Source organism: Hippopotamus amphibius, chromosome 9, assembly GCF_030028045.1.
Source record: "Hippopotamus amphibius kiboko isolate mHipAmp2 chromosome 9, mHipAmp2.hap2, whole genome shotgun sequence".
Taxonomy (NCBI): domain Eukaryota; kingdom Metazoa; phylum Chordata; class Mammalia; order Artiodactyla; family Hippopotamidae; genus Hippopotamus; species Hippopotamus amphibius.
Window position 1 is genome coordinate 73,789,749 of NC_080194.1, and position 15,623 is coordinate 73,805,371.

Sequence of the window (15,623 nt, forward strand, 5' to 3'; positions counted from 1 at the left end):
TCCCAGACAAGTGGTTTTTATTTATACTTGGTGACCCTGTCCCTAGCTTGTTTCTCCACGTGAATTCTGGGGACTTGAATGGTACCTTTTCACAGGGCTGCTTAAGGGTCCAGGAGATGATGGAGGAGGAAGGGTCTAGACACTAGAGCACAGTCCAGAGAGAAGTGACCTGCCTGGACTCAGAGGAGGGGATGGCTGCGGTGTGGGGAACCCCCTCTGTGGCCGCCCCAGGGCCAGTGAAGGGTCATTTCCTTCCGCGTTCAGCCCCGCCGTCACCTCTCCTGTTTGCTCCCCCTAAGTGCGGCGGCGCCGACAAGCAGGGGGAAATCGGGGCCAGGCCGGATTTCCTCTGCGGACCTGCGGCTGCTAGAGCCACCCGCCCCTCCGGACCCCGTGAGGCTACGAACTGCACGTGCGGCGGCCCGGGGCGGCCTCGCAGGCACAGCGCTTCCTCAGCGACCCCTCTCCCTCCCCGCCCTTTCACCCCGCCCTCTTCGACCCGCCCTTCCCAGCCCGGGTTTCAGCGTCGAGGAGAAGCTTCACCCCCTCGCGGGTTCCGGATAAACCGAGTCACGCGGGGGCGCGCCGGGAGGGCGCTAGGACCCCGCGGCTGGGCCGAGGGGGGGCGTGGTGGGGCGGGTCGGCGGGAGAGGTATTTAAATTGGAGCCTGAGCCGCCCTCCCGCGGGTCAGGCTCCCGTGGGGCGGTGGAGCGGCCGTGCGCCTCCTCGGGCCGTGACCCCGGGGTCTGGCGCGGGGCGGGACGGGGCAGGCAGGTTTGCGCAAAATGTGCCGGGGCTGCCCGGGAGAGGAGCGGCGGCCGCGCTGAGCCAGGTAGGAGCCGCCCAGCGGGCGAGGCCGGCCGGCCCCCTCGGGGAACCGGCGGTCCCGCACCCCTCTCGAGCGCCCGGCGCGGAGCTGCGCTGGGGCTAGTCCATCGAGAGGCGGATCCTCAACAATCCCCTCCGGCCACCGCCCCCTGCTTTGCGCGTGGAGCCAGGGTTGCCTCTCGCTCGGCTCCAGAAGTCTCCAAGGCTTCTAGTTCAGCGGATCTGTCCCGCGAAGGGCGAGGCCGGCGTTCCCATTTGACGGATGGGAAAACAACGGCAGAAAGATCGGCACCTGAGCAGGGAACATACAGCTAGTCAAGGACAGTTCAGGATTTGAATCTGGTCTCCTGCTGCCCTTTGACCCTGGCCGGGTGTGGGTCTTCCCATCCGACAGCACCAGATAGCCTGCGCATCTCCATGGGCGGGGCGCGGGGGTCGGGGGAGGGAGCACCCATCTCTCCAAGGGGCTCCGCAGCCAGCCTTCTTCATGGGTGGTAAGACGGAAGGGACCCCCACCCCCACCCTCAGCTGCCTGAAATTCCGCCATCACCGCCACATTCCTTTGGGTTAAGGTCTAATTCCCCCGTGGGATGCACATATCTCCAGAATGGGGCTTGCCCTGAGTGATTCACTGCCTAGTGGAAACGTACACAGCAGCTCTCCCAGGACCCCACTCTGCCAGTGATCCGGGCTGAGAGGAGGGAGAGGAGCACCCCAGAGCCCAGCACTGTGAGCCTGTCTGTGGGTGTGTGTGTTGGGGTTGGGGGATCGTTGGAGGGGGTTAGAGAGGGAGATCTTGCCCTGGTGTCGTGGAAACATTTGCTTTGGAGGCAGACAGACTGGATTCTGATCTTAATTCTGCCATTTACTGTCTGTGTGACTTTGGGTAAGTCACCTCTCTGAGCCTTGTTTTTCTCATGGGCAAACTCTACAGGGGGCAGATACTTTCAGCACCTGCTGGAGAAAACACAGCATTTGGGTCATACAGACCTGGGCTAAATCCCCAAACACTTATGAGCTGGGTAACTATGGGGTAAGCCACTTCACCTTTCTGAGTCTCAGTGTTCTTATCTGTCAAATGAAAATTATAGTAACTGCTTCACTGGGTTGTTGTCAGAATTAAGTGAAATGATGTAGGTCAAGGGCTTAGAAGAGTGTCTAACATCTTTAAACACTAGGGATGGGTTTATTATGGTGGTAGGCGTTGCCCCCCACCCTGTTTCTCCCTCTCTCCCTCTTTCTCTCTCTCTCTCATACACACACACACACACACACACACACACACACACAGATATTCCTTGGCACTTTTCCTCCCAGTCAGAGTCCTAAGATGTCTCCTGTCTCCTCTTGCCTAGGCCACTTGTCTGCAGGCCTGGGGCCTCCCCCTTCAGCACTCTTCACCTCGCCTGGGCTGCTCAGCCCTGTGCTGTTTGTCCCAGCTGAGAAAGACTATAAGTCTCCAGGGTGCCTTCACAGCCATTCTCAGCTTGATCATCACAACTGTCGGGGGCAAACAGCGGCAAAACAGGAACCAGGCTACTGGCCCTACAATGGGACACTGAGGCTCTGAAAGGTTAAGGGACTTGCTCCAGGGAGCAGGTCTGGTGAACAGTAGAGACTGGATGGGAGTCTGGGTCTCAATGATCCCAATCCTCCCTCTTGAGAGTGAGTAGCCCTCACATGCTACACACTGTGTCCGGGGTGCTGCCAAAGGGTGCCCACCACCGAGGGGCCCCTTTCTGTTAGATGGCAGGGTGGAGGTCCACATGCTGCAGGGAGGGGCCCTCCTGGATGCTCAGATGCCCACCTCGGGGATAGGAGGGAATTTGGCAGGCAGGGGAGGGGGAAACGAGTGCCCCTTTGGGCAACAGTGCCCTCAGGCTCCAAGGCAGGAATGCACTTGCTGTGTTTGAGGAATGCCGAGAAAGCTAGAATTTGGTGAGGGAAGGGCAAGTGGTAGATGGAGTCAGAGAGGAGATTGTATGAGCCTAGATTTTATGAGAGGTTTTCAAGCAGTGAGATCCATGATCCAATATATGGTTTAAAGTCATCACTCGGGCTACTATGCGTAGGACAGACTGAAAGAGCTCAGGGTGGAAACAGGGTGTTGCTGGGGTTGAGGCCCAGTGTCGTGTTGCTGCCTCAGTCTGTGGCAGTGATGGAGGAGTGAGGTAGGCAGATCCAGAGTCTATTTTTTAGGGAGAGCAGACAGAACCCACTGATGAGGGGAAGGAGTGTAGCAGGGAGGTGAAGGGAGAGTCCAGGAGGAAGACTGCTCTCACCAGCGTCACCATGTCACCAAGGCGCCTCTTGTCAATTCTCAGTGCCTTCCCCAGCCTGCAGTGTGAGATGGGCCCCAGAGAAGAGTGAGGCCCCTCTGCCCTGGGGGCACTTCCCATAGTGGTGGTGGCGGGACAGGCAAAGGGAAGGGAACCACGGAGTGCTGGAATGCTCGGTGCCAATACAGAGCCCAGACTTGGAGAACCAGAGAAGGCTTTTTGGAGGAGGTGACATCTAAGCTGAGACCCAAAGGACGAGGAGGTATTCAGCACAAGATAAGGGAGGAAGTGAAGGTTTGGGGCACTGAAAAGATGCTCAGAGAACTGAAGGAAATACGAGGCTTCCAGAATACAGAGTGGGAGAAGGGACAGAGAGAAATGAAGCTGGAAAGAAGAGCTGGCCCAGCAAGGCATACTCCCCAAGGACCTCAAAGGCCCCTCTGAGGGGTTTCCACTCAATCCTGAGTACACCAACATTCAAAAGGGTTGTGATGTTCTGCTTTTTAAACAGCAGAACAAAATTTCCTGTGAAAGCCCAACCTGTAACGCAGGTGAGAGGAGGACAGCTGTGGGGCAGGGGGCCCATGGCCCCGGGGGAACCCAGGGAACAGGGCTTAAAAGACACTGATGGGGCCTTTGCCTATTTGAACAAGAAAGTACCTCAGAGCACCCACCTTCGTTTAAAATTCATAGCAAGGATGCTTATGGGTTCTCACAGTAAAGACTCAGCCCATAAAAGTTCTATAAATGCCTCTTCTAAAGCATCCCTCAGGGTCACAATTCAGCACTTATTTACTGAGCACCTGAAGAAGACCTTATAGTGTAGAGGTTAAGGGCACAGACCTAGGAGCCCAACTACCTGGGCCTGCCACTTGTTAGCTGTGTGACCTTGGTCATGTTGCTTAATTTTCTGGGCCTCAGTTTTCCAGTATGCACAATGGGAATGGTGATCATGAAACCAAGTCATTGAATTATTGGAAAGATTAAATGAGTTCATACATGGGAAGTGTCAAGAAGAGTGCCTGGTGCATAATGAGGGCTCTGTAAGTGGCACTTTCATAGAATATGTCTTATTTGATCTTTAACCAAACTTGGCAAGGTTGGCATTAGCCACAGTAGAGGAAACCGAGGCTCAGAGAGGTGAAGTGACTTGTACAAAGTCACACAGCAGGTTAGTGGAGGAGATAGAGGAAGCAGTCTGGTTTGGGTGACTCTGAGTCCAGTGCTCTTGGAAGGCATTCTTTGTCTCTCCTCGTTAATGTTTTATATGTATTATGGTCACTTCTGTGCTTTTATTTGTGTCCCCAGTTCCCAGTACAGAGCCAGACAAGGGGAGGCATTCAGTAAAGGTGTGAGTGAGTGAATGAATGAATGAATGAGTGAGATTGATGGATTGAGCTGTGTATTCCAGCACTTGGCCCAGGTTCTCAGTGAATGAGCCCCTTGCAGCACTGGGATGTGACCCTCCTGAGGGCTTTGTGGTCCCCCTCAACCTCAGCCCAGCTGCTAGTGGAGAGAAGGGCTGGCCCAGCAGGCCTGGGTATCCCACTGCGTGGGCGGTGGCTTCAGTGAAAGTTAAGGGCCTGGCAGCTTGTTCCTGGGGAAGTCCACGGCCACAGTGCTGGGGGCAGGGCAGGCCTCCTGGCGGGGCTTCCTGTCAAGGCTCCAGGCCCAGCCTTCAAACAATGGCAGGGACCCGAGAATCAGAAAATCAAAAGAGAAAGGGCAAAATAAAGGTCTGCGGGTGGGGGCATTGAGGAATTCCTTTTGGGGCTTGAAGAGCTAGGATGGGTGAAACTGCTTGTGGCCTGGGTGGAACTGGAGTCAGAGGCCCACTTCCCCACCTCACCCCACCCTGGCCCTAAGCTTGGCCCAGGGCAGCCCTCAGGGGCCCTCTACCTCCTGCTCACCTCCTCTAGGCTGTCTTCCACCAGGTGGGGTCTTTTGAAACCCAAATCTGATCATGTCACCCACTGCTTAAAAACTCTTGTCCAGGGTAATAGCCTAGCTCCTTGGCCTGGCACTGAAGGCCCTTTGTGATGGGCTGCAGCCCCGTTTCCCATGCCTTTCACAAGGTGCCCCACTCACAGTACCTTTGGTCCAGCTACAGCTGTGGTCTGGGATTCCCTGCATCCCAGGTATAGACAGGAGGGAGCAGTAGGGGCTGGCAGTGGGAAGGAGCCTGTGGTCTTACAGTCTTGCCCTTTCCTCCCACCCTACGCAGAGCCATGAGCCACCAGATCCTGTTACTTCTGGCCGTGCTGACCCTGGGCCTGGCTACCTCCCAACACCAAGACAAGGTGCCCTGTAAGAAGGTAAGAAGTTCTGCCTAGGCAGGGAGAGCTCTCCATCTCCCCCCCACTCTCTACCCTGGGGTGTCCTACTGCCCCAGCCCCAGAAGCCAGAGGCAAGACGGCCAGAAGAGGAAGGGGAATGCATTTAATGCCTTTAAATCTTGCATTTAAAGAGCACCTACTAGAATGTTTAGATGCCTTGTTTACTGTTGATCCTGCCAGGTAAGTCCCATTATTCCAGTTTTATAGGGTTGGAAACTGAGGTTTAGAGAAGTTAGGTAACTTGTCCAAGGTCATTCAACTAGGGCCAATACTGGACTTTATTCCTTCAAGCTGCCCCCACAGGGCAGTGGGTCCAGCTGGCTGATGAAGAATATGTATATGTATGGGGAATTTGGGGTGGGCAGCTGGGAAAGGGTCTTCTGTACTGGGCCCCTCCTGGGTTCCGTAACTTGAGCCCATCTGCCACATCCCTGCTGTGATGCCTCTCACTTATTAGTGCCCGTGTCAAATGCTGCCTCCTCCAGGAAGTTTCCCCTGACCCCTTCCAGGCCTGCCTGGTTCTGTTTGCTCCTTTTGGGGCTGCTACAGCCATAAGCTGCCCTCCATCTCAATATTGAGCCCATGCGGTGGTTGGTAAATGGTCCGTACCTATTTCAGCTATGTGACCAAGAGCTTCTCAAGGGCAACAACCAGGTTTGATTCACTTTGTTCCATTTTTCTGCCCGAAGTCAGGGAGACTAGCCCTGAGGTTACTGTGACCCCGTGGGGTACAGAGGAAAGGAACCATCTAGGTCCACACGTAAGGCTGGGCAATCATTGAAGTCAAGACCAGAGCTTGGCCTGGGGAAGGGACAGGCCTTCCAGTAGCCCCATTTGGACCTGGGACTGGAAGCGCATGATACAAGATGGGCAGCTGCTTTTGGAGGCTGGATGAGCCGGCAACAAGGGCCTGGCAGCCCTTCCCTGGGGTTTGCAGTGTCCTGCTGTTGCCACCTCACTTCTTGCTCCTTGGAGCCCTTCCGGGCCTGGGCCACCCAACAGGCAGAGGGGAACTGGGTGAGCTCTGGATTTGGGGCAAATGAGATAAGAGGCAGGAAAGCCCATTCTGAACTCCCACGGAAGCAGTTATGATGCTTTTCAAAACAGTGAAAAGAAGTGGCCACATGCCGAGGGCTGATGAGGGCTTTCTCTCATTTTATCCTGCCCAGAACTCCTCTTTTCAGCTGAGGAAACTGAGGCTGAGAGAAGAAATGTAACTCACGAGGGTCATACAGATAGGAAGTAACCGAGCCAGGACTGGAACCATCCCTCCTGAGCTCCTGCGGTCCACTGCTGGGTGACTCTCCCTACCCTGCTTCCCTGCTGTGTGCAGGTGGTAAAAGGGTGTTGAGCAGCACCCTCTTCCCTCTAAAAAAAAAAAAAAAGAAGCTGGGCAGTGGCGTCCTGGCATAGCAGAGAGAGCAGGTGGGGGTTGTTAGGGCCCTCAAGACCCTCTGCCCCCCCTAATCCCCCCCAAGGCCCTTTCCCACTTAAGTCACTCATGCTGGGGGCTTGGAGCTCAGGGGGAGGTGGGTGCCCTACAAGTGGGGTTCGGAGCGCTGCCCTGGCCTTTAAGCTCCTTCCTAGATTGGGCTGGAGAGCTGGGCAGCCCAGTATAGCCCTGCCTCGCAGCAGCCCCCTCTGGGCCTCTGTGACCGGGGTCCTGGGCACTGGGAAGAAAGCAGGATTAGGTGCTGGACTTGGCCAGCTTTGTGTCTTGGCTCAGCTCTCAGGGGCTGGTGCCCCAGAGAGCCTTTGAGTATCCAGGGGTGAAACAGGGTGTGGGCTTGCCCTCCCTGCCCAACACACGTTGTGTCCGTGTTCATTTTACTATTTCTTCTTTGATCAGGATGGTTTGGGGAGCCGAGGATATGGATGGGAAGTCTAAGCCCCGTGGCCCCAGCTGGCAGAGAGGTTGTGAGGGAGGAAGGGGCCAGGAGCCAGGCAGCTCTGGAGAGGTGGCCGGGGTAGGATTCCAGTTTGCATGGGCGCCCAACTGCAGGGGTGTCCTTGGGCCTCTGAGTAGGGCAGTCACTGTGCTGCTTGGAGTTGGAAGAGTCACATGTGCCTGATGGACAGCAGTCTGCTCCTCCCCGCGTTCACCTTGGGGCTCTTGGGAGGCAGCTGATAGCTGGGCCAGGCAGGGAACACCCAGGCTGGCGTGCCGGCCCTGTTGGCTCAGCTGCTGACCCGCTGTGACCTCGTGTAGGTCACTGCCATCTTTAGGCTCAGTGTCCCCATCTGGGAAGTGGGTGGGCTGGACCCCGTTTGTTCTAACCCCTTCTGCTCTGTGACTCTGGTCTGAATATATGTATCATCCCTTTTCTTTGCCTTTCAAAAAGGAGACTGTGTCAATCCCTCAGACTTTTACTAAGCTGATGATGTCTGTGACTTTCATTCATTGAAAAATGTACTGACGGCCGTAGCTGCAGGCGCCGCTTCCCGGGTTAATTCCTTCGCTTCCTCCGTTCGCGAAGGGAGTGAGGCCCGGAGGGGAGCCATGGAGCGCGCTTTGCCTGCCGCCGGCTTCCTGTACTGGGTGGGCGCGGGCACCGTGGCCTACCTGGCCCTGCGCATCTCGTATTCGCTCTTCACGGCCCTTCGGGCCTGGGGGTTGGGTCACGAGGCGAGGGTCGGCCCGGGGCTCGGCGAATGGGCAGTTGTCACAGGTAGTACTGATGGAATTGGAAAATCATATGCAGAAGAGTTAGCAAGGCATGGAATGAAGATTGTCCTTATCAGCAGATTACAGGACAAACTGAACCAGGTTTCCAGTGAAATCATGAACAATGTGGGAATGTCATATGTGTATCCGGAATACTTTTTGGATGTTCCTGACTTGGACAATACCATCAAGAAACTGATCAATGTTAATATTCTTTCTGTTTGCAAGATGACACGGTTGGTACTGCCTGGCATGGTAGAAAGATCTAAAGGGGCAATTCTGAACATCTCCTCTGCCAGTGGCATGTACCCAGTTCCACTGTTGACCCTCTACTCTGCCACCAAGGCTTTTGTAGATTTCTTCTCTCAGTGCCTCCATGAGGAATATAAGAGCAAGGGCATCTTTGTGCAGAGTGTCCTGCCCTTCTACGTAGCTACAAAACTGGCTAAAATTCGAAAGCCAACTTTGGATAAGCCCTCTTCAGAGACGTTTGTGAAGTCTGCCATTAAAACCGTAGGCGTGCAATCCCGAACCAACGGATACCTGATCCATTCTCTTATGGCCTCAGTATTCTCAATCCTGCCTTCCTGGCTGTATTTTTAAAGTAACCATGAATGTAGTCAGCTCCACCCGGACTCTCTACCTGAAGAAAAGGAAGAAGAACTAAGCATTGGCAACTGCGCTGAGTAACTTGGCCAGATGCTCCAGCCTAAGCATGTTGGCTACAAGGCACTCACCGTCTCCAAGTCTTCAGTTGTCATGTTAGCGAACAGCTACCAAAGAAGCTAAAGGTCGTCTTAATTGGGAGGAAAGCAGAAGTTGCTTTCAGGAGTTCCTGATATAGATTCGCATGCTCCCAGGAGTTATTTTGAAGTTTTTTTCAAGAAAAGAAAAAAAAAAAAAAAAATGTACTGAGCACTTTCTGTGGGCCAGGTCCACAGTATCCACTCAGTCAGACCCTATTTGCCTTGAGCTCACTGTCTAGCAGGTTCCTCACACAGACAGTCACAATTCAGGGGACCAAAGCTACGAGACAGGAAGCATAGGGGCTGGGAGAGCCCAGGGGAGGCCCTGACCTGCGCAGCAGTCAGGGAAGGCTCCCGGGTGGAGGAGACCTTGGCGCTCAGCACACAGAGTTCGCCACCCGATCTTGTTGGGAAGGGTATAACCAGCCCAGGGAGGAGCAAGGAGGAGGCTCAGAGGTGGGTGTGGAAGGGCGCAAAGGGCAGCGCTCAGGTGAGGGCTGGGCTGGAGTGGGTTGGGAGGAGGAGGGACAGGTCAGCAGGGGCCACAAACAGCCTTGAACCCTGCTGAGGGTCCTGGACTTTGCCCGGAAGGGGTCTAAGCTGAGGGCAGCACAGTCAGAGTGGAGTTTCTGAGCAGTTGCCAGGCATTTGGCCAGCGAGTGGGCCTGAGCTTGGTGGTTATGGAAGTCAGAGCCTTCGCTGGGAAAGGCTGGGGTTCCTGGTGTGAAGGAAAAGACAGCGGGAGACTGCATTTCCTTGGAAGGAATTCTGGCCCTGAAGGCAGATGTGGTGGAGGGACAAAAGTGGGGTCTTTGGTTGTTAAGAGACTGGGTTCAAAAGCCAGCTCTGTTCCTCACCAGCTGGGTGACCCTGGGGCCTCCCTTCCCCTCTCTGAGCTTGGGTTTCTTAAAGAGAGCTGATCAGATTTGACGGGCAGGCTATTGTGAAGATCCAGCGAGACCATGGGTCTGAAAATGCTAAATAAAATATAAAATGCTGAATGGGCGCTGGAGAAGGATGAGTTACATTCTGGATAAGAAACCAGAGTGGTAATGTGACTTGATGGAGCTCACACAGCAAAATCAGTCTTGTCATCAAAGAATGAGGGTTGGGACTCTGGTCATCTTTTCCCCTGCCCCCACCCCATCTCCTGAGGCCCATCTGGACTGGACCGTGGAAGTGAAGCCACTGATGGGCGTAGGGGTGGGGTGGAGTGGGTGGCAGCAGCAGAAAGGAGGTCACGTCTGGGGAGTGTCAGCAAAGAAGGCAGGCTCTGGGACCAGACTCTGCCCCATGGAGTGAGGGCTTGAATGAGATCTGAGGGTGGGAGACCAAAGTTAAACCTGAGGACAGGAGTGCAAATAGCATTTTTTCCTTTTGGAAACATGTCTCCCAAAGTGGTTTCTAGTCTAACATCAGCTGGGTACATGTAACTCTCTGGCCCCATGGAAGGAACTTGGGATGTAGAACCAGGAGGCCTGGGTCCCATCTTGGCCCTGCTTCTCACAGGCTGTGGGTCACTCTAGGTAATACATGGCTCAGTGTCCTGTAAAATGGGATAATGATCAGTACAGAACTTTTTGTTAGTGCGTTTGTCCTTGTGTCTGTCTATCATGTCTGTCTACCCATCAGAGCTTCCTCGAGTCCCTTCCTGATGCCAGCACTGCAGTACTGGGTACCAGAGATGGGCAGGGAGCAAGGTAGGGCTCATGCAGATGCGGGGTGATTAGGCCAGGGTGGAGGACATTGAGAATGCTGGGAGGATGGAGGAGAGGCCTATCCAAGCCTGGTGGGGGCTCAAGTCATCCTTCCTAGAGGTGCATGTCTGGTTCCACCTCCTCCTGCACCTACTAATGCCTGCTGCTCTCCCTGCCTCCCTCCCCAGGTGGACAAGGAGGTCTCGTGCCAGGGCCTTGGCCTACTCCAGGTCCCCTCGGCGCTCCCACGGGACATCGAGGTCCTCGACCTATCTGGGAACCAGCTGCGGAACATCCTGGCCTCGCCCCTGGGCTTCTACACAGAGCTTCATCACCTGGACCTGAGCGCTAACGAGATCAGCTTCCTCCAGCCAGGTATCTTCCAGGCCCTGCCCCTCCTGGAGCACCTCAATCTGGCCCACAACCGCCTGGCAGTGGGCACGGCGCTGAGCACTGGGGGTCTGGGTCCCCTGCCACACCTGACGTCCCTGGACCTGTCTGGGAACAGCCTGTACAGTGGCCTGGCGGAGCGGCTGCTAGGGGAGGCACCCGCCCTGCGCACCCTCTCGCTGGCAGAGAACAGCCTGACGCGCCTGGGCCGCCACACCTTCTGGGGCACGCCTGCCCTCGAGCGGCTGGATCTGCACAGCAACGTGCTGATGGACATCGAGGACGGCGCCTTCGAGGCCCTGCCCCACCTGGCGCACCTCAACCTCTCCAGGAACTCCCTCACCTGCATCTCTGACTTCAGCCTCCAGCAGCTGCGGGTCCTGGACCTGAGCTGCAACAGTATCGAGGCCTTTCAGACGGCCCTGGAGCCCTGGGCCGAGTATCAGCTTGCCTGGCTCGACCTGCGGGAGAACAAACTGCTCCACTTCCCTGACCTGGCTGCACTCCCAAGACTCATTTACCTGAACGTGTCCAACAACCTCATCCGCCTCCCTGCTGGGCCGCCCCAGGGCGGCGAGGGCATCCACGCACCTTCCGAGGGCTGGTCAGCCTTGCCCCTCTCCAACCCCAGCCGCAATGCCAGCACCCAGCCCCTCTCCAAGCTCTTGAATCTGGATTTGAGCTATAATGAGATCGAGCTCATCCCCGAGGGCTTTCTTGAGCACCTGACCTCCCTGCGCTTCCTGAACCTCAGCCGGAACTGCTTGCGGGCCTTTGAGGCCCGTCGCGCGGGCTCCCTGCCCTGCCTCGCGCTCCTGGACATCAGCCACAATGCACTGGAGACGCTGGAGCTGGGCACCAGGGCCCTGGGGTCTCTGCGGACACTGCTCCTACAGGACAACGCCCTGCGGGACCTGCCCCCGTACACCTTCACCAGCCTGGCCAGCCTGCAGAGGCTCAACCTGCAGGGGAACCAGGTCAGCCCCTGTGGGGGCCCAGGTGAGCCTGGACCCTCGGGCTGTGTGGCCTTCTCTGGCATCTCCTCCCTCCACATCCTGAACCTGGCGGACAATGAGATGGAGACGCTCCGGGCAGGCGCCTTCCTCCACACGCCACTGACGGAGCTGGACCTCTCCGCCAACCCTGGGCTGGATGTGGCCACAGGGGCCTTGGCGGGCCTGGAGGGCTCCCTGGAGGTCCTGGCCCTGCAGGGCAATGGGCTGGCTGTCCTGCAGGTGGACCTGCCCTGCTTCAGCTGCCTCAAGCGGCTCAATCTGGCCGAGAACCGCCTGAGCCGCCTACCTGCCTGGACGCAGGCTGTGTCCCTAGAGGTGCTGGACCTGAGGAACAACAGCTTCAGCCTCCTGCCAGGCAGTGCCATGGGTGGCCTGGAGACCAGCCTGCGGCGCCTCTACCTGCAGGGGAACCCCCTCAGCTGCTGCGGCAACGGCTGGCTGGCGGCCCAGCTGCACCAGGGCCGCGTGGACGTGGATGCCACCCAGGACCTGATCTGCCGTTTCGGCTCCCAGGAGGAGGTGTCCCTGAGTCACGTGCGTCCCGAGGACTGTGAGAAGGGGGGGCTCAAGAACGTCAACCTCATCATCATCCTCACCTTCGCACTGGTGTCTGCCATCCTCCTCACTACGCTGGCCACCTGCTGCTGTGTCCGCCGGCAGAAGTTCAACCAGCAGTACAAAGCCTAGAGAGGCTGGGCGCTGCAGACCAGCTCTGTCGGGAGACCCAGCCAGGTCAGTGGGGGAGCCAGAGGCACGGAGAAGGGTGGGGACTGACCCAAGATCACACAGTGAGCCAGGGTGCAAGAACCCTGGTCTCTCAGTCCCAGCCCAGGGCTCCTTTCCCTGCGTCCTGCTACATCAGTAGGTGACCCACTTCTCAGGCCACACGTGATCCCTCAGTGGAAGCCAGAAGTTGGGCAGTTTCAGGAGTGACAGAGTGTAAGGTTGACCCATCGGATCAACAAGTCTTCAGCAGGCATCTGTTTTGTGCCACACCCTGCCCTGAGCGCTGGGGATGCCAGGGAACGAGACACATCCCAGCCCTCAGCATCGCCCAGTCACAGGGCATGCAGTGACCACACGGAGGGTGGAAGCCAGGGTTCCAAAACTCTGCAGCCCCCGCTGGCTGAATGCAGATAATCCTGCCCCGGCTGGGCCAGGGCAAGAGAGGGGCAAGACCGAGAGGATTTGTCTGAGACATTTCCAAGCAGACTATTTGTCACATCTTCTGATAATGACTTTCAGCTTTTCTGGAACATAAAGAGCTTGTGACCGGAAGAGAGCTGGAGCTGCTTGAGTACGGCTTGGATCCAGCACTGTTAGGCGAGCCGCAGCGGCTCCAGCAGGGACTGGTTAAGAGGCGGTCTCCCTGGGCTCCAGCCTAGTGCTGGACCCTTCCATTTCCTGCTCTGGACAGGCTCGTTGCTACCTGGCACTCTCGTGTTGCACACACTGGCCCAGATACTGCCCTAGCCCCTCCTACTCCCTGCCCGGGCCCCCTGCTCCATCCCAGCCCCACCCTGGCTGGTGAGCTAGGAGTGAGAACCTTAGGTATCTGGTTCTGTTTTGCACCACACTAGGCAGTGGTGACAAACCCAAGCCTGCATCTGCCTCTTTATGACAACCCTCTGAGGTTGGTATTTTATCCTATTTTACAAGAGGCTCTGAAAGTCTCCCTCCAGGGACCTCCAGCTAAGAAATGCCAGAACTGAGCTCCAGGCTCACATCCTTCTGAGTCCAGAGCCTGAGCTTGGCCACTGCAGGGGCTGCAGGCTGTTAGGTGGACAGGAAATGGCCCCACATGGCCGGAACAGGGCCCGGGAGCATCCTGTGCTGTGCACACCCACCCGCTCCTCTCCCTCCTCTCTCCCAGGCAGGCATAGAGAAGACAGGCAGCCACAGGCCCTCGCCTCCTTCTGTGCCTCAGTTTCCCTTATTCCCTCATTTGCAGAGCGGATGGGCTCTCCTTTTTTCTCTTCTTGCTCTTGCGTTCCCTCCTTCCCTCTCCTTCCGTTGAGTATAGCCTGGAGTTTGAGGCCATTGAGTCCAACCTCCCTGTTGCACAGAGAGAGAAGCTGAGACTTAGGAAGAGAGTGGAGCTGCTCAAGTGAGTGGCAGAGCCTGTGGAAAAAGGGTGGATCCAGACCTCACTGAGGGGGTGGGGGTGGTGTTGGGGGTTGGACCTGAATGGTTTGCTTCTGTCTCAGCTGTCACATCACAAGATGATGCTGGCTCCAAACTCTCTTTCTGGTCCTTATCATGCAGGGATTTTTTTCCCCTAGAAAAATGGGTAGAAAATTCCATCCAGATATAACCCCCTGTTTCTCATACCCATGGAAAAATCGTGGCTGTCTGGGAGGAAAGGAAGCCCTGGGATCAGCCCAGGAACCAGTGTCACTGTCTTCACCCTCTTACCTGTGCTTGGCCGACAGTCAGGCTCACGACGGTGCTCAGTAAAGTGTGAGATGATGAAAATGGCCCTCTCTCCACCCCATTTTACAGATGAGAAAACTGAGGCCCAGAGAGGGTTGAGGACTCAGGGAGTCAACGGCAGAGCCGGGGCTAGAGCCTCGTGGCCTGGCCCCAGCCGGGGGCCCTGGTGGTGAGTGGGGCAGCCGGTGGGTCCAGTTCTGTTTGGGATCATGACCACAGGTGCTCACTGCACACAGACACTCTTCCTCAGGCCTGGAGGGCAAGGTGTAGGCCCCTTCATGCCTGATCTTTGAAAACACTACACGATGCTGCTCTCACCTCCCAGGAGCCAGGCCACAACCCAGGCCTCGGAACCAGCTCTTTGTATAACCCTCGTGAATGTATTAAAAAGTGATTTTGGAGAAACAGTGCATCCTGCTGGCCTCCTCCTTGCTGCAGGTAATAGGCATCATCGCGTCTACTTGAAGCCTGCCCTCCTCTACTTCCCCTCCAGCCTTTGAAGCCTTGCAGCAAACCCCCCGGGAGACAGGCTGAGGACTGTTGGGTGGGAGACGGAGGCTCTGGGTCATCACCATCCTGGACCTTGGTGCCTCAGCCCCCATCGTGTCCCCTGCCACACTCAGCAAACCCTGCTCCCCTCCCACCACTGAGAATATGGTGACTTCCAGCAGGAACCTTTCCACGCCTTTCCCTCCCCTGCAGCTCTGTTTTCTCACTTTCCCCTCCTTTCAGCCTTTCCTCTCTGCTTCTTCCTCTCAGACATCAGCTGTGCTCAGGTCTTGCCCATCTTAAACACAGTAAGAAGACCCTTAAGCCACTTTCCCCTTTCCTCTCTCTACTTCACGGGTAAACTTCCAGGTAAAGTAGCTCCCTCTGCCCTGCTCTCCGTCCTAACCCATCCCAGGCTGCCTCCAGCTGTCCCCCTCCCCCACCAGCTGAGGTCACCGAGGGTGTACTTTTCAGACCACGCCTCCTCGACCCCTCCGCTGTGGGGCCCCTCACCTCTATTCCCCTGTCACCCACACCCTCCCCTCGGCACACTCTCCTGACACCTGGGACCCTAGATGTCCACTCTCAGGCCACCCCTTTCCAGGCTCCGCTACGCGCTCATCTTCCTCGAGCCATCAGGACGGCCGTCAGCAAGACTCTCCTCTCGGGAGCGCCATCACCCTCGTTGACGCAGCCACCCCATCGCTCTGACGATGCCCGCACCTCTGTCTCCAGCCCCAGCC

At 56.7% G+C, this 15,623-nt stretch overlaps 2 protein-coding genes across 5 annotated transcripts; both read left to right on the forward strand.

Moving 5' to 3' along the window:
* Positions 1 to 693: 693 nt before the first annotated feature.
* On the forward strand, positions 694 to 15,248 carry LRRC32 (leucine rich repeat containing 32). Of its 4 annotated transcripts, none has more exons than XM_057749823.1 (4): positions 694 to 833; positions 5,333 to 5,423; positions 10,741 to 12,690; positions 14,461 to 15,248. In XM_057749823.1, the coding sequence occupies exons 2-3, from the start codon at positions 5,337 to 5,339 to the stop codon at positions 12,643 to 12,645; spliced, it is 1,992 nt and encodes a 663-aa protein (XP_057605806.1). In that variant the 5' UTR covers positions 694 to 833; positions 5,333 to 5,336; the 3' UTR covers positions 12,646 to 12,690; positions 14,461 to 15,248. The 4 variants fall into 4 exon arrangements, with proteins under 4 accessions (XP_057605806.1, XP_057605805.1, XP_057605807.1 ...); XM_057749824.1 differs by adding an exon at positions 2,185 to 3,659 and having other exon boundaries at positions 701 to 833; positions 10,741 to 15,243; XM_057749822.1 differs by having other exon boundaries at positions 10,741 to 15,242.
* LOC130861205 (very-long-chain 3-oxoacyl-CoA reductase-like) lies at positions 7,864 to 8,966 on the forward strand. Its single transcript, XM_057749826.1, has one exon. The coding sequence runs from the start codon at positions 7,945 to 7,947 to the stop codon at positions 8,710 to 8,712; it is 768 nt and encodes a 255-aa protein (XP_057605809.1). The 5' UTR covers positions 7,864 to 7,944; the 3' UTR covers positions 8,713 to 8,966.
* Positions 15,249 to 15,623: the final 375 nt, after the last annotated feature.

Excerpts from the sequence above, each read along its gene's own strand:
- LRRC32 (XM_057749823.1), top strand. The coding sequence starts at position 5,337 with ATGAGCCACCAGATCCTGTTACTTCTGGCCGTGCTGACCCTGGGCCTG. Across the intron at positions 5,424-10,740 it reads ACAAGGTGCCCTGTAAGAAG|GTGGACAAGGAGGTCTCGTG; the intron begins GTAAGAAGTTCT and ends CTCCCTCCCCAG.
- LOC130861205 (XM_057749826.1), top strand. The coding sequence starts at position 7,945 with ATGGAGCGCGCTTTGCCTGCCGCCGGCTTCCTGTACTGGGTGGGCGCG.